A 21360-nucleotide genomic window follows, 5' to 3' on the forward strand; every position below is an offset into this window, starting at 1 on the left:
ATAACATTGGACTGTACGGTACATTAACCTAATTACCGCTTTCAATGCACTTTGCACAAAATGAGAGTTCACAATTTTGCAAATTGATTTGAACGAAAAGTTAGATAATCAAACGTTTTATGCATAAGAAAAATGAATCGACAGGATTTACTGCGACAATGTCTCACTGACCTTTTCGAAAGTTCAAGTGGATTAATCTAGTAATTTAATTTTTCCGTAACGTTAAATTTAATATTCTTTAAATTTTCAAATACATGGAATTATATACATTGTCATATGAAAAAAAACATGACGAATCTTTTCATTACATATTGAATTTGCATTTACTAAAAATCAAACGGATTCTCTTGCTATGCTATTATTCATCATTTATGTCATTTATATTATATAATTAACTTGACCAATATATTTAGCAGACAGGAAACAGAAATATTAAAAAGATTGATTCGGTCACTTTCAACGTTAACATTTTTAATTATATTTATATATTACTCATGTACTATTCTGACGTCAGAATAATGGTAGAATGGTAGAATCTCAAATAAATTATAAATATAAATTATAAATAACGCGTTGGGAGAGAGAAAGAGAGTGAGAGAGTGAGAAGACAAATCAAGATATATATATAAAATATCCCCTAACAGTAAAATCCATCTGCCTTCGTGACACACTATCGCGTTGTAAATGCGTATCTCTCGCAAAACGATATCTGTCGCGCTTATAGACGCTGTATCGATCGAAATTCAATGTTCCGGTTCGGAACAGAAAGCCCTTTACGTGTGCGCGGAATATAATAAACGGAGGAATAACAAACTTATTAATTTCATTTCTCTGTGTATTTCATAACATCGCTCTCGTTTACGATAAGAATAATATTTCGCTTTGTAAACCCCAGCGCAAATGTATATAAACAATACATAATTACATTTGCTTGCAATCAAATCATTTGCTTCTGCAGCTTGAACTTTATTTAAACAATGGAAAAAAATATTTTTTTTTTTTTTTCAAATATAATATGAAAAGAAAAATGTAGGTCTTATCAATCAAGTTTGACTGTTAGATTGATCTGTTTACGACGTATCCATTTCCGTACATAAGAAGATTATCTCCTCACATGCAACATACTTAGCGAATACAAGTACAAGGAACTTAAAATAAAATGTATTGGAAATATACCAAGCACTTTTTATGATAAATATATCAAAGTTTGTTGGATTAATAAACAGGAAATCGACAGGAAAATGTACACAATTGATTTTTTTATACATTAAATTTTATACATTACTTTTGTCAATTTTTGAGAATCACAGAAGTATAATAAATGCTTAACAGCAATTTGACTTTGAAAGAAATCTACTGGTACATTTTTATAATTTAAAAACAAAACAGATGCATATAGATGTATTTGCTTTCAACATACATTCAATTAAAGTATAAAAGTCATTTTATTACGGAATATTGATTACTAATTTGTCAAAGAAAGTTTATGAATGAAAAAAAGATAATGTTAATGAAATAATTTACGCTATTGTTTTTCAAATTTAAATAGCAATAATTGTTAGCGTGAATATTAGTCGTCTTCTATCGATATATTTTAATCGATATACGATCTTTCGACAATATCAACGATCACCTTGGACATGCGAAATGATTAGTTTGCCGACATAAGGCAGTGAATAAGATTTATCTTGCCACGGTCACGGATAGCGTAGCAGGATCTCTGCAGGATTCTCTGCACAGGATCAAGTACAGTAGAATTTTGCAATATCTTACCGTCTTTCGGAAACGCTTTACCGACCTGTTCATATCCTACCGACATAGATGCGACATTTAAATATCGACGACGAGTTCCTGGTAAGCATGAGAGCGACATTTCTTGCCAGCCGGTATCTCATGCATTAAAAAAGTATATTTTTAAACTTAAAGAATTCTTTTAAAGCTACTAAATAGTATTTACATTAATTTATTACAAATTTACAACTTGAGGATATCTAATTGACAAAAACGAAAGAAAAAAACAAGGAATCAAAGGCTCCATCATCAGATGATACCAAGAAGTTATTGATCTCTGGAGAAGGAAAATGTTACGTAACTATGCGAAAATAGCTATCTATTGATATCCAAGTTTTTATTAGAAGCATTTCGCGTAATTTTCTATTACTTCTTTCATTCTTGAGAGTTTCTTCATGATTTCTCCCCTTGTAATAATAAAACACGAAATTCACGACAAATACGAAATTCACGACAAATACGAAATTCTCGTGAAATTTTAAGTTTTCCACTAGAAAAAGGATTTTTGATGACTTACAGATGACTAGTCACGTGGCGAATTAATGTCGAACTGATAATTATAGATACTAACCACAGTCTGCACAGCGTAGTAACTCTTTTGCGGCTTCCGCCAGCAGTCGAGCACGTGCGATGTCGTTGCTGTGTGACAGTGGTGATAATGATGAGGCTGGTACTCGTCGTTACTGTTTCTGTTGTCTGATGGTGGGTCCGGCCAGCGATCCAGATTGCTCCAATTCCATTTTCCTCTTCGCTTCATGGCGTAATAACGATAAATTACGATCGTCATCGCCACCACTAGGGCTAAGCCTGTACCGGCGGCTGCTCCGAATATCGCGGACGAAACCATTATTTCTTTGACGTTTCGTATTCTCAGTCTTCAGTACTCGTTACCTGACCTGTAAAAAAGATGATTGAATGTTCTGTGTCACTCGAAAATCCGAATCAAGATTTAACGTGCATGTAAGTGACAGCTGTTTAAGTCGCAGGTGTTTAAAGGGCGTCTCCCAATCGTTTAAAGTCCCTTAGAACTGCATCGAAAATACTTAATTCTTATAATTCTATTTAATATTCTATTAAATATTAATAGAATAATTAATTAGAGTATTCTATTTAATAATTCTTGTATTTATAATTATGTCAAGCACAGTCTTAAGATCATAATCATTTCATTGACTGAGTGGAACCTTAAGATTATTCAAGATCACGCTTAAAATAATCTCTATAAATACAAGAATAAATTTAGAATAAAGATGCGCCTCAGAAAACTTTTATATCTTTCTTGGATTCCTATGTTGTTTCTAGAAAACGAACATATGTGAGTGCAATATATATTATAAAAGTAATATAGTCTGATATATGAAACTTGTTATATTTTGATTAGTCGTTTAAAATTAACTAATTTATTTTTTAGTTAATTAATTTATTTAACTAGTTTAAAATTAACTTATTTTATTTTTGGTTTTATTAACATTATCCTCACACGATTGCGAGAGTGCATTATTGACAGACGTAGAGACAGGCAATATTTATTGAAGTAAATTATACGGAGAGCGCAGGCTACTCCGCAGTACTTAATTGAATTCGCGATTCTAATGAGAATTTACCGATAATCGTGTTATCGCTAGTTGGAAGTGAAATCGATACCAATAATCGGCGAATTCGTCGGGTTAATTCTAAATCGAAAGGGAACAGAAAAGATCGTAGCAAGTGAATTGGACTCGACAGTTTCAAAAGTCACACAGTCGCAAAATTTATATTCTCGGATACAAGATTGTATCTTAACCGAGACAACTAGTTGCAATTACGATGTCATGTCGTTTGTCGTAATTGAACATTTTGCACGATTTATGCTATTAACGCGCCTGGATAATAAATTACCTTTTCTCTCTCTGCATTCCACTTTGCCTCTATCCATTCGCTTGCAACTCTCCGTCCCTGTGCTTTTACTGAAGTTTCATGTCGTAGTAAATTGCGTGAATGACAGTTTTATTTATTTTTGTAAAAAAGTACAAACATGATTTCTTTTTAATGTTATAATTTAATATGACATGAGAGATTTAATAAATCATTTAACAAGAGAGTCAACATTAAATTTATATGCACGATGATATTTAATATTTATTTAAATTATGTAAATTTTGCGCATATAATTTTTTCAGCAAAATTTTCATTAAATTATTATTGCAACATTATAACAGATATATATCAAGTTACGATGTCGATAAAATATCTCGAATAATATAAGTCGAATGCAGGAATCCCAAAGTTATGTCATTATCGCGACGTAAGATATCAAATAAAAATTACACGACAACAAAAATTACTTTTTCCGAGAAAACTTACTAGGACATGTTTGCAAGACTGCCTCAAGTCAATTATCATTGTTTTGTTTTGTGAATATAATATACTGTTGTTTATTCAGCTTAATCAATGATTTTACTTATTTAATGTCAAGTTTGCATGACGGATATTCGTTTAATTTTTAAATTGAAATGTTTGAAAATATAATGGTATCCCATAGGACAGATGTTCCTGGAAACTATACGTGACATTAAATGCATTCTAGAGGGAATATTTGTGATAAACAAACGATTGATATTTCCGGGGTTGCTTCAGGGTATTGCAAGTGCATTTATTGCTAGATTGAGTTATGTGGACATAAACATTTGTGTATACATAGTACTTGCATGTCTCACGTAGTCCACATTCTTGTCATGTATGCCTTATGGATGTAATTATGGATTTCCCTTTAATTATATGTTTTGCCCGGAGATTGGCGTATCGCACAAAGTTATTAGCGGAATTTGTAGTCATAGAAGCGTGAGAACGTAATTGGATCAGTTATACCGATCAAGTGCATCACGTTGCTCTATTAGAAACTCGCAAAATACATTTAATAATACGACCGTAGGGACTGTTTCAGAATTGCAGAATTTGCACCTGAATCATCTCGCTTCACAATAATGAAATGCAGAATATGCAGAAAGTACAGCGAAAGTAAAGTGGAATTTGCAAGTACTTTATAAAATTATTTTATATTATAAATATATTAAAATTTTTGTAAAGAAATGCGCGCGGTTGCTATTCTTGGTTGCCTTCTTATTCTATTTTTTTCAACAAATTATGCTGCTTTATATATGTTTTGTGCGAAAATGATATGGACACACACGCATGCAGAGAAAGAGAGAGAGAGAGAGAGAGAGAGAGAGGGAGGGAGCAATTTTCTCTTACAATATAATTTACTTAACAATTAAACTATAATTTACACATTAGACTTTATATAAGCCATAATATTCTTTTTCAACAGAGAAAATATAGTTCTAATTTAGTTCTAAGTTTTAAAATATAGTTCTAATTTAGTTCTAGTTTTAATATAGTTCTAAGAATTTTATGAGGTGCACGCTGAGAAAAAAAGTTGTTAACTTAATTAAACCATTTAACTAAATTATTATTTTTTTAATTGCAATATTTATAATTATTTAAATTAAAAAATACATATTAAATCTAACATGATATCTATTTAATTTAAATATTTAAATATTTCAATTAAAAAAATAATAATTTAATTGAACGATTTAGTCAAGTTGATAGCTTTTTTTCTCAGTGCATAAAAAGGAAAGTTACTTTGTTGTTAAATAATTCGTGGAAGCGAATTTAAAGTTGCTTATATATGCGATTTCGCGCATGAGCAACCTTAAATAATAATTTTTTTGAAATATTTGCTTGATATGTTTATTGCGGATCCCTTCTTAATTTTATATCAAGATTCTGCCTTTTACGGATAGCCTTGGCAACGGGTGCGTAGGCGTGATTGGCACATTGTGGACTGCCATTCTTGAATAATAATGAGTAAGCTTCTCGGTAAACAACTACGTAGCAAGTACTGGTTGCCGGCAAGCGCAAATTGCGATTGTCTCGGATTATTCGGTGACAAGAGTGAAAATGTGATGCAACTGTGTGATGACCGACTCTCTTTGGAAATTTAAATTCTAAAACAGTTTCCTTTAGCAATCTAAATTATTCTCGTGAGAATTATACGGCTGTCAACCAAAAATTGATTAATGCGAGCAAGCAGTCAACAAGGGAAGCGAAAGATACGAATCTTTTTTATATGCAAATAAAGTGAAAAGCTTTCTCATTAATTGCGGATTTAAAATTATTTGATTGAATACGTTACAAATATCTGAATTTTAATTACGGAAAAATGTAATTATTATGAAAATATAAACACTTAAATTATAAAGAATTATTCAATATAATGACACAATCGATTACTTTTGTATATTTCTTTTGTAACGTTGCCGATGAAGTATTCTTATAAAACGGCTGAAAAAGCAAAGGGCAAAAAGCTTGACATTAAAAAAAGTTTTAATGAATTTTTTCGGTACTAATTAATTGTCAATGTCGAACAACAAATTACTATGGAATTGCGAAAGCGATTAATATTTTATATCCAAGTAACACACACACACACACACAACGGTATGATATGCAGAAGTATTGGAAGCATTAATCTAATAATTGATCCATCATTATTTACCATATCGAGAGAATAAAAGAAAGAGAGAGAAATTGAGAGAAAAGAGAGAGAGAGCAAAATTGGGCGAGGGGAATAGAAAAATATAATAGGAATCAGATTCCACAATATTATAACGTAAAGCATGCATAAATGTTTCAGATTGCACTCAATTGATTCAAAGAAGAAGGCATTATTAACATAAAATCAATATCATCAAACATAAAATTTTCTATCTTTTTTTTCACATATATCGACCATGTTAAATTTTATAATTTTAAATTTTACAATTTTTAATTTATTTTATGCATTTGAATGTTTCATATTTTATTAAAAATAGAATTTTCCGAATTATATTACAATGTGGAATTTTCAACGAATTTTAATGAGTAAAAAGTTGAATTATTTATTATAATTATGAGAAAATTTACAGACGGTAATTAATCCTATTAGTATAATTATCTGTCGTCGGACTCTATTCCCATCTTTTCGACCAAATCATATCATTACGGTTCTCCAGCAGATTAACACGATGATTATACTTAATAACTGACCCGGCGACACGTACCTTCGCTAAAAGATAGTCGCAGAAAATCAGTTATTTTAACTCAGCGCTCTCTCAAATTAATTTATATATGAAATTATTTAAGAAGGATGAGTTATACATTAAAAGTTAATAAATCCCTTGAAAATATATATCGAGATTCATGAATTTAAAATAATTGATCCAATTCCTCCATAAGTATTTTTTTTACTGAAAATATGGAAATTATTGTAATATCATTCTTTTTAAAAAGAAATTTATTAATAAAAAATTATTAGAACGACAGAGAAAATAACAAGACTACGTGACTTGAAATCATAATCTCATAGATAGGATTTATCACCCTATGTATGACGCACGTGTTGTATGTGCGCGTTTTATATTGTACAATGGCATCGTATCTCAATGCCACAATGCTTGCATTCGGTGTATAACAATGTATCCCCGGTTATTCCCGGCTTATAAGCTAAAAACTAAGATAAAACTAAGAGGAGACAATAACAAAAAAATTTAAGAATATGCGGTTATATTGTTATGTTGATTCTCTGCAAATATTTGTGAATCCTAACGGCTTGTGGATTTACAAAAATTATTGTACAAGAATTTATAGATATATATATGTAATGTATAGTTTACATTTCTCTTTATCTTACATTTCTTGAAAAATCGAAAAGCCACAAATTTACATGGAAATGTACGCGGTTAGTTTTCTTTCTCTCTCTTTCTGCATTTTGCAAATGTTTATTTTTTGTTGGTCTGATTAATTCTGATTATGTCATCGTCAACGGAGATGAGAAAAAAAATTACTTCTTTTCAATGTATTCTTGACTCGGTGTCTTGCATTGGACAATGCAATTTGTTTATGCATCTCGTGTTTCTCATAGAGTTATACAATTCTTTGTATAAAATATTACGAGTTGATTTAAAATTGTTATCTCTTTAAATGCAAAAAATGACATTTTTTAAACACGACTCAAATTTCTCGGTTTCTCGGATCTTTGCATTGTATAATTAATCTTAAAAATATCAAGTTTGCGAGTTTGTGACAACATCGTTTACAAATTGTAGACAAATTGAAAATATAATACGATTCCTTGGGGAAATGATTGTTTTTTTATCTTTCTGGTGAAAAGGATAAGGCTTGTGTAGGTGACAGCTCGCAATATATCATTCTAATAAATTCTAATGCATTCTTTATGATTCTTGCGAAATCTCGCAAATGAATACTTGTACAATTTTTTGTGCAAAATATAGGATTGTCATTTTCTTTATAATGATAATGTTGTCACGACTGATTTATCACATTTTGTTGTTGTTAATTATGAGCTATTTAATCAAAATATAATTTTTTGGAGTAAATTAAATATAAATTTTATAATAATACATAATATCATTGAGGGATTAATGTAAAATATTTTTCGCACAACAATTTTTCATTTTACTATAAAATATAAAAAAATAAAATAATATTGCAATTTTTAAAAAATATTAATGCACACTACTAATATTAAAACAACTATATATATTTAAGGGGACAATTTTATGTAAGCAGAAATATAAATTAATATATGCAGTTTTTATAAAATGTAATATTAATATTGTATGAATGTTGCATTTGAAAAAATACAAAAAAACAACTTTGAATGATTTTCCTATGATTGTAGATATAATCCGATTTGATTTCACCTCTTATAAATGATCTTGTTTGGACTGAACATATTCGATAAAGGAATAATTTATCTATAGTCGCAAAAATTTTCACGGATAGGATACGTTATTGAAATTTCATATCCTCTAGTGACCTTTCAATAAATTGACGGCGATCGATTATACTGATTTAACCACATTATCGGCTTGTATGACTTGTGTATTGTATTGTTAAACAAATGAGAAATTACGATGAAAATTACGACTTTTTTATATATTTCTTTTTTTAAAAATTATTTTAAAAATTATTTCTTTTTTATAAATTAACAAAACAATTTTTTAAATAATTTAAATTTATAAAATATATAAGTAAATTAAAAAATTTTTACACTACTAATAATAGAAAATTATATAAAAATATATATTCTATAATCTATTACAAACTTTATATTTATAAAAAAGTTATGTGTCATATTATTAAATAGGAGGAAATAAAATCTAATTAAAAGTTAAAAAGAAAATGTTAAAGTTAAAAATGTTTGTTCAAATTAAATACAGGAATTTAATAATATTATCGTAATAATATTTCCTTACTTTTGTGCGAATGTGAAAGCCAGTAGCAAGAAGTAATTCATGAGCGAATTCGTCGAAGATGATAAGTGGAAGATCCTGTCGTAGTCAGACGGTCTTTCAGTAGAAGCAACCAATAGAATCCGCCCGTTCAGTAGATATACCGGCAATATAGTCCGCCCGACTGCATAACGCAATCGGATTGTAACGTAATCCGATTATTTATCTTTTGCAAGTTTCAACACTATTTACGAAATATCGATTCCAGTTCTCATTGGATTAATTCGTGCTGAACCCGATCAAAGCGATTGTTCGACCTACTCGGTGGTGAACATATTAAGAAGCGCACGTAAGAGAAACATAATCATCAAAATTAGCAAAATTTTCCGATATTATATTCGTTTTTGTAATAAATTTCGTCTTTGCTAATAAATTTTCGTGTGATGTTGTTGCTGGTTTCACGGCGCGTCAACGACTGAACTTCTCTAGCGGGATATCAGATACCCTCTTGGGGAGATAAAGGGTGGGAGAGAGAAAAAGAGGGAGATAGAGTGCCAGATATATATATATATATATGTATATTGGAGTGCGAGGGAGGAAAAAGGCAGCAAAGGAAAGAGAAAGGGAACCAGAGGAAAGGGGTAAAGAGGAAAGAGGAAAAGAGGTAAAGTAGACAAAAAGTAGAGACGGTACAGAGAAAAGATTGAACACAGATAGTCGAGGTTGACACAGAAGGACCAGATAAAGTGGAAAGAAAGCAGGGAATATATATAACGCTGATATCACGAACGAGAGATATGTGAAACAGAAAACGAGAAGTGTATATGCGGAGCTAGATAAGAAGCACATGACTGAACATAGAGAAATGTCAGGTGGCAAGACCTCCTACATATTTGGTTGATATTCAGCTTTTATCATAAAAGCCTAGCTAATCAAGTCGTTGGGATTCTTATCAGATGATCAATAACTAGATATTTTTGTCATATTTTATCCTTTTTATTAATGTACATTGTTTTGAATTGTGCAATAAGACATATTGAGATCTTATCTTTGCTTTTTTTTACTAAAACAATATTATATGATCTCCTTCTTTTTTTTTCCTTTTTGTTTGTATTGATTTAACATTAAAATATAATATTGTGACATATATTAAAAAATTTGGTTTTTGTATAAAATATTGAAATGTACGATCGCGCGAAGAAAAGTTGAAACAATATTACACAAAAATCGAAAAATTAATAGAATAATAAAAACATCATTTAAAACATATATGTTTTGTAAAGAAAGATACTATGAAATGTAATATTTTAATAATATTGTTTTTTGTTTTTGATAACCACATGAAAATTTTACACCAGTGACATGTTATTTCATGTATATATTAAATTCTTCATGTATTATTTATAAATTATCAAAAATATATAGCATGAAACTTTAAGCTCAAAAATATAACGCATATTAAATAAAAATATAAAACTTTGTTATATAGGATATCAAAGTCTCCGCATGAATATTTAAGGACTCACTTATATATGCATACAATTACGACATTTGATTTTTTCTAAAAGTACAACTACTTAAAGACGTGACATAGAAGTTAGAAAGCTCATCAAAGTTAGCTTAAGAATTAATTTTAATTTCTTCCTTATAACTGTGGCACAAAAGTAGTTTAAATCTAATCGTAAGATATTTGAAAGGTAAAAAGTTTCTATGTACAATATGAAGATGGTAAAGTTATTAGGTTGATGCAATAGATTCACTTTGCTCTAGTAAGCTTCATTTTAAATAGAGTTAATAACGGTGCTTTCACAAGGAAAATCTTGGCAAAAATGTCTTTTAAAAGGAAAAATAATATGCTATCAATGATATTTTTTCTATCTCGATTAACGATATTTTCTTCTTCATAAATAGATCTCTTTGCAGCGGAAATTACCGATATATTCGCAATAATATAAGCCTGATATAAAAATAGGATATAAGAAATATTTTCATTCGCAACACAAAACAACATATTTATTTTATGTCCTTATTTCTTATTTTAATAATTTTGATCGCATTTATTATCGCATGAATATATTGATGAGCTAATGGCTGTTTAAATTGTAAATCGAAATTTCTTGGAAAAAGCAATATGAAAATTATATTTTATGAATATAAAGTAATGAATATTGTAAAACTGTACATTATACATGCAAAAATTTATTATTAATGAACTGCGTTTTACATCGCTTTATTACCTGATAAATAATTCTATTAAATTACTTTTTCCTTTTTACGGATTATATTTAGATGTACAACATATCATTTATACTATCGTTACATGTATGTGTTTCACGTTAAATTAACGCTTTCTATTTTCTCCGATGTCGATAAAGACGTCAGTTCTATTTTACGAATGGTGAGTAACGTAGAATATATTTATCTTTCGTTGAATTATTCCTCTCGACAGCTGATGATTTTCTCACATGCTTTCTACATTATTTCATTATTATAAAACAGAAAGATTCGTATCTCTAAATGAAAATATCTGTATAAATTTTCAATGAACTTTCGTTCTCATAAATTTGAAGTATGTAGAAAGAATAGTCTTCTTGCATTTGTTCAGTACACACAGAAATGATTGAGTTTGATAATTCATTGAAATTAAGTAGTTAATTAAATAATTTATTGAAAAAGATTGTTGCGTTTAAGTTTTTAATTTGAAAAATCTGTAAAAGCTAGAAATAAATTTCGAGATAGTAACATGTTTTTAGAGAGAAAGAGAGCAACTTTTCTTCTTAGGTCTATCATTTTAGTTGCTAATTTAAATAATTAATTAGGCAATGAAAAATTTAAGAAACCAGATCAATTATCTTTTGATGTACAAGATTGTCAATCTATGTGAAGGATGTGATTAGAGGGTGTAAAAAATAATGCAACGATTGAGTTGAGCGTTAGACGAAGATAGAGGTGCATGCAACTTGAAATGCCTGTCTCGAAGGAGTTACAGGTGGTTGCTCCGTAGAGAAAGGCACGAGAAAAAGAAATCACGAACCCTCCCATCGCCATGGGTTAAAGAAAAAAAAACGCGATGTAGGGAAATCCGCAGTAAGAATGGCACGGTTCAATAGCAATGCGGATAATAAATGCAAATAACATATGAAAAAATATTTAAATTTTGAATATATAATCTATGTGGATAAAATAAGAAAAGTTTGAGGAAATATATGGTAATGTGTATCGATTAAATTAAATTTCTCATTTCAAGAAAAACACGTCCAATTATTTTTAAGCGATATATTGTGTATATATCTAAAATTTTATTGGGTTATTTCAAGTTATAATTTTAAATATATATATATATCAACAGTATTTTAAATATATATATATATATATATATATATATATATATCAACAGTATTTAGAGAATTTAAATTAATTTTAAAAAGATTTAGAGAATTTTCAACTTGTAGTAATTTTGATAAAAAAAATTTAATTTTTGTTTTTTACTTCGATCAAAAGATCAATTGTTGATTCAGATAAATTTTTATGGAAGGAATACATGTTTGGCAAGACTGATATTTTTAAATTCTTTCCCAATATTTATAATATATCTTAAAAAACTACATTTATTTGATACAAGAAACTCACTTGTCGACCTTTGCCTCACCAACTATTCAGTAATTCAATTAATAAAATGCTTTTTGCGGCGCATTTTGACATTTGACATTTATCGCACGACTTGCGTACCTCCGATAATAGTTGAATAAACATATGTAATGTATATAAATTGAGAGAAAGTATCCCTCGAACATTGGAAGACAAGACGCTATTGGTACAAGAAAATTGTATTGACAGAAATATCGCGTGAAAATGTCACGCGTTTAAAATACCAAGCGTGAACTTTAGTCTTTATTCGCAGGGGGGGTTGATTTTGCTTTTAAATACGCCGCGTCGAAAGCGCGCAAAAATTTCTCGGGCGAGTTTAAGGATGCTCGCGTGCGATTAAACCAGAGAGCTTCCCTGGAGAATCTTCGTGCTCCGCGCCACCCGATATATCGCCGGCGCGGCGCAGTTTCCTCTTCCCCACGTAGCTAAAAGGGAAAGAAGGGGGTAGTTTCTCGCTCGTGGCGCCGCTCTTCAGCATTTAGCAGCAAGGGTGGCAGGCAAGCCCCGATTCCAGGCCTCGGTTAGTCGTGCGAGGTGCGAGGTTCGCGCAAGCTCGCGTGCTCGTCGTCGCCGCCTCCCTCGAGAAAGGCAGACGAGAAGGGCAAACCTTGTCTCACCCTCGCGGCGGAAGGTCGGGTCGGTTTGTCGCGTCTGACTCGTCGCTCGTTTCTCGAGTCGAGGAGAGGAGATCGAGTCAAGGACAGGGAACGACGATGCCGGAGGATGAGCAGGACACGCAGTCGGGATCCCGGTACGCGAGATAGTGGAGGACAATCCGACGAATGATAGCGGCGAGCAGTCATCTCGGTGCGATTAGCAGCTTAATTGATCAGGTGCGGTATTCTGCTGATTTCCGCCGACTGCACCGCGCGCCCCGTTTGCCCACTTTTCACCCTCGCGAACGCACCCCCCTCCCTACCCCATCCTTCTTCCTCCGCCACTTTCTGCCCGCTATTGCTGCTACACTTGTACCACCGTGGTCGGTTGATTAATGATAAGGACAGCTAATTAAGAAGCCCGGCACGTAACCGAGGATGATGCGACCTCGAGGTCGTTCGCTGTCTCATCGGTACCGCCTTCCGGTCCATCATTGATCATCGTCGTTTTGTGTATATTTCGCTTTTAACGTTTTGCCGGAACAATCGAGCTGTCGAGAATAATGTTATAAATAGATGTTCTAGAAGTGAATCGCGGTGGGCGAGCTCTCTTGACGGGTCTTAAGATAGAAAATATCGGTTCTCCCGTTGTATTTATTCTTCGAGATCTCTCGAGAAAATAACAATCTTGCGATCTCTCCGAGGATTTATTTCTCGCGAACCAGACTCCGATATTTGGCGGGCTATAATTAAATATGACTTAAATATGACTCGTGCGCGCGCGCGAGGAATACTTGCTTGCTCCGCGATTTATCTCTTTTATGATCAACCCGTTTCGCGCGTGATACCTTTTCCTTTTCCTCTTCCCATCCACGCTTTTTTCGCGCATAGTTTGATTTCCATCTCGACGCCGTTCGAAATCCCCCTCATCGCGATCAATGAACTTGGAAGCCGAGCCGAAAGATAAGCACACGCGTCTCGGCGAAATAGCCGAGTTTATGGCTCGTCCAATGTGGATTGGATCGATATTTATGGAAAAAAGCGTGCACGAAGATCCTCGCCCGCGGTAACCAGAGCGTGTGTATATCGACGCGAATATAATCAATTTCTCTCTCTCTCTCTCTTTTTTTGTTTGCGTCTTTTTTTAGATCTTCGATACATGTAACCTTTTGCATCGCTTTTGTGATATCTCGTCGTGTGCTTTTAGCGAATCGTATCGACATTTTTTCGATTCGATAATCCCGCGAATTCCCTTCCTTTCCCTTACATAATGCGAGAGATGAGAATTTCGGATTTTTATATTCCCCCAATTACTTGGTGCGCGGCCGTTTTCATAATTTCCGGCTAATTATACCGTGCGCCTTTTCACATTGAATGACTGCTGCGCGATCCCTCGTGGAGTTCCAGCCGTATTTCAAATTTTAATCTCTGAATACGTAATGTAGTTTATTCGAGCTGAACAGTTTTAAAATGCGTGCGGCATTTACATTTAAATCGATCTCTTTCGAATCATTAATATTTTAGTCTACAAGTCACATCCCTATGACCTGTACTCTCGTAGATATTAGTTTAAGTTAATTGAGGCTTCAACTGATATTCATTCCTCCTTTAATTGGTGCCTGTTAAACCGCGGTTAATTCATGTTTATGGAAATGACTTTGCGAGAATTAGAAGACAAATTAGATGCATTATTACTCGGCGATATTAAAAAAAAACCAATGTAATATATATGTGGATATGAAAGTAACATTCTTTTATAATATACCAAGGTTGTTATAAACAGAGAAAATTAATGGAAAATATCGAATGGAAAGTATATATCGTTTATATAAGCTCGCGATTATTCAGCTTACTGTCTAGACTAAAATGTCTATCTTTTTTTAGAAAGACTAATGGCAAGATAAGTACTTGGTTAGATCAATATCGGATAGCGTATACGGCATAATTAAATATATTTTTTTATGTAAATAATATAATAATTTTATTAACGGAATGTATAAAATATGAGAAATTAGTACAATAACAAAATAACAATTACAATAGAATTCTTAAACTTAATTTTGAAGTTACTTTTGAACTGAATACTCGATATAATATTGTGTTTAATTCATCGTCAAATACAGATAAAAATTTCTACAGATGCGAATATATTTCAAGGACATAGAAAATATAAAATTTTATTTCAAAATATCTAATTTCAATGCGGAACAATTATATCAAGGGCGTGTTTTCGACATATCTCGTTAGATCTCAAATACGAATCGAATTTATTTCACACAAAGCTGATTCGAGTATCTCAAAACCACGTTTTTTTTTTTATTTATTTCATACGCCCATCTCGTGCACGCGTGTCCAACGGATCGACGAGAGTATTTGAGCTGTAGGGTCATTCGAGAACGCTTTACAATCTATACCCCCGTCATCATGAGTGCTTTAACTCTGCTGTCGAGGTATGACCTAAATGATTTTAAAACTGATTGAAAAAAATATGATTGACATCAGAATTTCCTCATTTAAAAAGTATAATACGACACCTATATGTTCCCTCAGATTCTCGAAAAAAAATAAAATTTAATAAGAGGAATTAAATTTCTTTTTTTCTCTCTTCTTCTCCCTTTGTCTCTGTAGAATAAATTTTCTGATTTTTAAAAGTTCCAAAATATATCTAAAAATGAAGTAAATAAAAAGATTCCTAGAAAAAAAAACAAGTTTATACATTTTTTAAACGATTCATTGATTTTGTTTTTGAGCGGAAATTGGGAATTTTTAATTTCACAGAAACACATTAATATCTATTGAATTTTTCTCAAGTTCTTTAATTCATTTGCACATTTCTGAAATATAAATACCACATTATATTATAAATTTATTTATGCAAATTTTCCATAATACTAATCTCGGTGCTTTTCTTATTTTAATTTATAATGGAAAATTTTAATTTCGACGATTTGTAAGCTTTATTTATATTTTATTATCTTTATTTACATTTTATTATACTCATTTATATTCTTATGCATATTGTTACATTCTTATGCATATTCTTATGCATTGTTATATTCTTATGCATATTCTTATGTATATCATTCATATTCTTTTACATATAAAACTGTAATAAAAAAGAAATAGAATTACACACATATATTATGTTTAATAAGCTCAATAATTATTCTAACGCGAAGACCAAATATTTTGCAAACAGCCAATAATAGAGATTTATTCGAATCTATCCAATAAACACAAAACATCTTTTTCCTGAATTTCTCGTACAAATTTTCTCCATATCAGAAATGTGATAAAGCACTCAAGATAGAACTTGATAAATATTCAAGTCCGACCGCTCTTTTTGACTTATTTTCTCTTGAATTACTCGTAAAAACTCAACATTGAGCGCAAAATTCGGAACAAAATTTTCTTCTTATTTGTAATTTGCTTTGCTGCTAATCGCGCAACGGAATTTAATGAACAAATATTCACTTTGTTATATTGACGTATGCGAGATTTCGTCTTTTCATATCCCTTTAATATCATTTCACTAGGCGCAAATTTATGCTGCGCATATCACTTCCATGTCGTGCTAATTAATGAATGTAATCATTTGATGCACCAGAGAGAACGAAAGAGCTGAAGAGATGAAAACGATATTTAGCAACGAATAGAGGATATAAAGTGCAGCACAAAGAGACAGAAAAATATGGAAAACAGAAAATATAAAAAATTAAAGGGAAAGTATTAAAATTTATTTTTTATATCACGATATTTTAAATTTTGGCAAGTAATACTTTGAATTTGTTTTTTTCTAACTGAAAAAAGTTTTTCTTGCAAAACGCTATAAACATAAAAATATGCTGGATTTTGTTTGTCAAACGTATGTTAATATATGATAATCCTAATAATATTTCCCATTTTATATACGAATGTTCTCTCATCAAAAAGTTATATTACTGTAATTTTATCGGGATGAAAAACAGCTGAATAAAATTTTTGTGGAAGTATATTCATAATATTCATAATAAATCGTCGAAATCTGGCATTATGTTATTTGATCGATGTAACATAAACTGCTGTATAAAATCGTATTTTTTTACAGCCAAACAGCTTTACGGCACAAAGATCGTTGAATAGGAAGAGTAAGTCCCGTGCATTTCCGTCAGATTGCAGCATGTATGTTACGTATAAGCATCAGAATTACGATGTACAAGTCTCTCTCCTCCCTTACGAGCGTTTCCGTTTAAAGAAAAACGCTCTCAGGTCATGCAACTGCAGTTACTGCTGAAAGGAATCCAATTTGATGCGCGAATGCGAGGCCGATATAAAAAGTAAAAGTAATTAGAGAGTCGGTAAAAAAATGTAATATGCTTAGAGAATATATATATTTTTCATACATGCATACAATATAGGTGCTCGTGAAATATTTGTTCGAAAGAAATTTTTGCGAGCTTTTTCGCAACAACAAAAAAATACAAAATATGGGCATGAAAGATTATGTGCGATTGCAATTGGACATGGAATATAAATAAGACATGCGTTTGATGATAGGTGCAAAACATGGATCACACACACGCACACATACGATCACTTCTCCTCCTTTCTACTGCATATGTAATCCGAATGCATTTGTGCATGTCCATCGATTCGAAAGTAGCATCGCAGGAAACGGTAGGGCGCGGTATCAAACGCGGGCGCGATACGACATTCCCGATATCGTTGTTGATGCGACGACGAAATCGAGTATCGAGGACGCTTTAAAGCACGTCGGATGGACACAGTCCGTCTAAATCGCCGGCGATGCAGCGAACCTGGAAACGCCCGTGACAGTCGCGGATTATTAAGCTCATGTCGTCCGTATCAGTCATATTGCACTGCTCGACTTGGCGTTAAACATGTGTTTGTATGCGTCAGTGGGACGGAATTAAGCGGCGCGAAATGCGAGAGAGACGAAGAAAGATCTATTTCCGCTCTTCTATTTCCACCTTCGCGCGATATAAAAGGAATTTCTGAAAAATAACATACGCTACGATTGCTTTCTCTCTGTCTTTTTTGTCGAGACGAGCAGGTGTTTGCGCGCGACACAGATGCACAAACTACGTAATCAGTCTCGTCCGCGATAGCGCGAAGTTTTCTACTTAAACTCCAATTGTTCTCTTTTCGTATATTCCTTTCCTTTTTTTCCAATACCTCTTTCGGGATTATTCTACGTCCGTTACCATCGATCGATTCATTTGTGCTATCGCTATAATTATCTCTGGGTACTTTCGAAAGTATTCTCGAACTGCAATTAAGGGATGCGTTAACGTTCACATAGGCAAACTATTTAACTTCTCATCCTCTTCTCGTCTTCTTCAATCTTCTTGAAACGTTATTCAGCCAAGTGTTTCTTCAACCTCCTTCCCTCAGAAATAATCGCAAAACATATGTATATAGAGTGTTTCTTAATAAGTGCGAACAAATTTCGGAGATGATCTTTTGTTGAAAATTAAGAGGGGTTTTCATATAAACATATACTCTCTCCCTGAGGAATTATATTCCTCCAAAAATGGGGGTAAAAATTAGATTTTTATTTTTTTAGGTTTTTAGGTTTTTATTATAATTTTTTATGATAATTTTAATTTTTTTATTATAATTTTAATTTTGTTTTTGTTCCAATTTTCCCAACATTTACTCTAATTTTATTTTTATTTTAGAATTTAATTTCTCGTAATTCGAAACCTATGCTATTTAGCATCGTGCTGTGCACGATAACGTATTTTATTTTTTTTTCTTGAAAATTACTGATTTTATGAAAAAATAAAAAAGTTTTTAAATAAATCAAACTTTTTAATGCATATTTTTAGATGATTATATGCCGGCCCATTAAAAAGTTTTAATAAAAAATTGTATAGGGATTGCTAGTTTCATTCTTTTATGATAATACAGGAAGCTAAAAAAATAATTAATAAATAACCTTTTTACTAGTAGAAAATATCCACCTAATTTCATTTCTTTAACTTGTTCCAAATTTGAGAAAAAAATAAAAACCCAATTTTTACTCCATTTTTGGAGAAGTAACTCCACAGAGAGGGATGTAGGAGTATATGTTTATGTGAAAAATCCCCCTTAATTTTCGACAAAGAATCATTTCCTAAAATTTTTCGCACTTATTAAGAAACACCCTGTATATATATATTGTTCAATAAAGTTTTCTTAAGTCTTTCTTAACATTCTCCGATCGTGAAAAATTTAGCTGTCACTCATTTTACTAAACTTTTCAGTCCCTGTATTTTGAAGAGGGCTGTGATCATCTAATCCATGGTTAATTAAACTGACGGTCGGTTCCGACGTATTTAATACTTTCACCCCAGTTTTAATCCTTTAAAGTAAATTGAGGCAAGTAAAATACGTGTCATACATACACACGTAGAAATTCTCTTTCGGTTTCTTTCTTAATCAAATTCACTACTCAAAATTCACATCTTTTATTAAGATAAGATAAATATTTTTTAAAAATTTTCTTGCAAAAATATTTAAATAATTGACAATTGCATTACGCTATTTTTTACTTTTCTCTGAATTATAAATTCATGATCATAAATTCAAAATCAATGAATTAACTTAAACTAAGCATAAATCGATAAAATTTAAAACTTGACATAATAAATTTTTATAAAATGGAAAGAAATCTCAAAAGAATTAGTTTCGCGTCAAGATGTAAATCGATCGATGTTCAAATTTCACAGACTAAAGACTTCCCTATCTCGACAGTTAATCCGACATCTGGGTCGTTGGCTACAAAAAAGGTTCATAAATTTCCACCAACGATTCGTAACAATTGTCATAAGAGATCGCGAGTTTCTGAAATTCGCACACGTCAATCTTCGCCCACGCGAAATGATAGCTGTCGCATTATATAGAGGCGCTATACAGTCGCTGCAGTGATTGCAGTGGCAAGAATGACTAGGACATTATCTCGCCACTGCAGCCAATCCTCTCGACAGCCATGCATCGCCTCTCTACGCGAATTCACTTAACGCGTGTGGTTTCGTCCGTAAATTACATGTGGCTTGCAGTTGTCATTCAGTTGTTATCGCCCATTACTCTGTCACGCGAGTCTGTCTTCAAATTATCGGCTTTACTAGGCTCGGCCAGGCAATCGAAGCGTGCTTTATTTTCTTCTTTCAATCGATACAAAATAAATCGATAATTTAACAAATATTACGAGTCAATATGTACACAAAAGTTAGAGGAATCTTAAATTCGCTAAAAGGTAGAAGAAAAACTCTAGATACGAGGTAATATTTATTTCATTTACTTTCTCAGGTCTTAAAATAAGCACAATCCGCAAAATGAATGTAGAAAATTTTAAATGAAAATTTCAATAATGTGAAAAAAATTAAATTTAAAAAATTTTTACATATCTCTTTATGGAAAAGCTGGCACGGAATCATATTTGGGCGTCCTAAATGTCTGCCTTTTGCTATATCGGTTTTTCTAGACTCCGGTCCAGTGAGCACTGGCTATTTCTTTCTATTTTTACCGAACAAAAGAAGCGCTGTAAATTTTCATTTCCTGCCAGCGACACGACGCAACAAACTCTTCCAGATTGGAGAGTTAACCGCGGGCGATGGTCCTTTGTAAAGTTAGCGGGCCACACATGCGAGAACAACAAAGTGAACGGCCGAATAGCTCGACGAGTGTAATGCCGCGTCGAGATTCTTTGCGTTCGCCTCCGGTCTGTCACGCAAAACCACTCCCGAACAATTTGCGGTCACCGAGTCCCGAAAGCCACCGAAGATAATTTTATTATACGCCCGCTTTCCTAGATTTATAATAAGGCAAATAAGAGTGACATTTCCTCGAGGCTCACAGGGCGATACTATTTTCCCTGAAATGAAACATCGTGTAATGCGACAAAGACAGACAAAGGGAAAAAATAGGTAGCCGAAAAAGAGAAAGAGAGAGAGATGAGACTAATGTAATAAGACACGTGTACACATGATTACACGTGGGTATAAAAATGTGGTGGGCATTTTTTTTTCTATTTTCACATATTATCGGGGCTGCTGAAATTTTAT

At 32.1% G+C, this 21360-nt stretch overlaps 2 protein-coding genes across 4 annotated transcripts in view; one reads left to right on the top strand and one right to left on the bottom strand.

Annotated features, from left to right (window-relative positions):
- LOC105251278 (synaptotagmin-5) overlaps positions 1-18083 on the bottom strand; it is a 35110-nt gene extending 17027 nt beyond the window's left edge. The window contains exons 1-2 of one of the 2 annotated variants that reach the window (XM_025406964.1): positions 17883-18083; positions 2363-2687 (exon numbers count right to left, since the gene is read on the bottom strand). In XM_025406964.1, the coding sequence (XP_025262749.1) occupies positions 2363-2638 (276 nt within the window). In that variant the 5' untranslated portion in view covers positions 2639-2687; positions 17883-18083. Of the gene's footprint in view, positions 1-2362; positions 2688-9092; positions 9531-17882 lie in introns of those variants that run through there. The other variant, XM_011257946.2, reaches the window with a different exon arrangement.
- LOC105251277 overlaps positions 1-21360 on the top strand; it is a 133138-nt gene that overhangs the window by 90541 nt on the left and 21237 nt on the right. The window contains exon 1 of one of the 2 annotated variants that reach the window (XM_011257944.3): positions 13257-13549. The exons of the other annotated variant lie outside the window; for it this stretch is intronic. The gene's annotated coding sequence lies outside the window, so the exon portion shown is untranslated. Of the gene's footprint in view, positions 1-13256; positions 13550-21360 lie in introns of those variants that run through there. 2 annotated transcript variants of the gene reach the window in all.

The sequence above is a fragment of the Camponotus floridanus genome, unplaced genomic scaffold, assembly GCF_003227725.1.
Source record: "Camponotus floridanus strain SB8 unplaced genomic scaffold, Cflo_v7.5 scaffold16, whole genome shotgun sequence".
In the NCBI taxonomy this organism is placed as follows: domain Eukaryota; kingdom Metazoa; phylum Arthropoda; class Insecta; order Hymenoptera; family Formicidae; genus Camponotus; species Camponotus floridanus.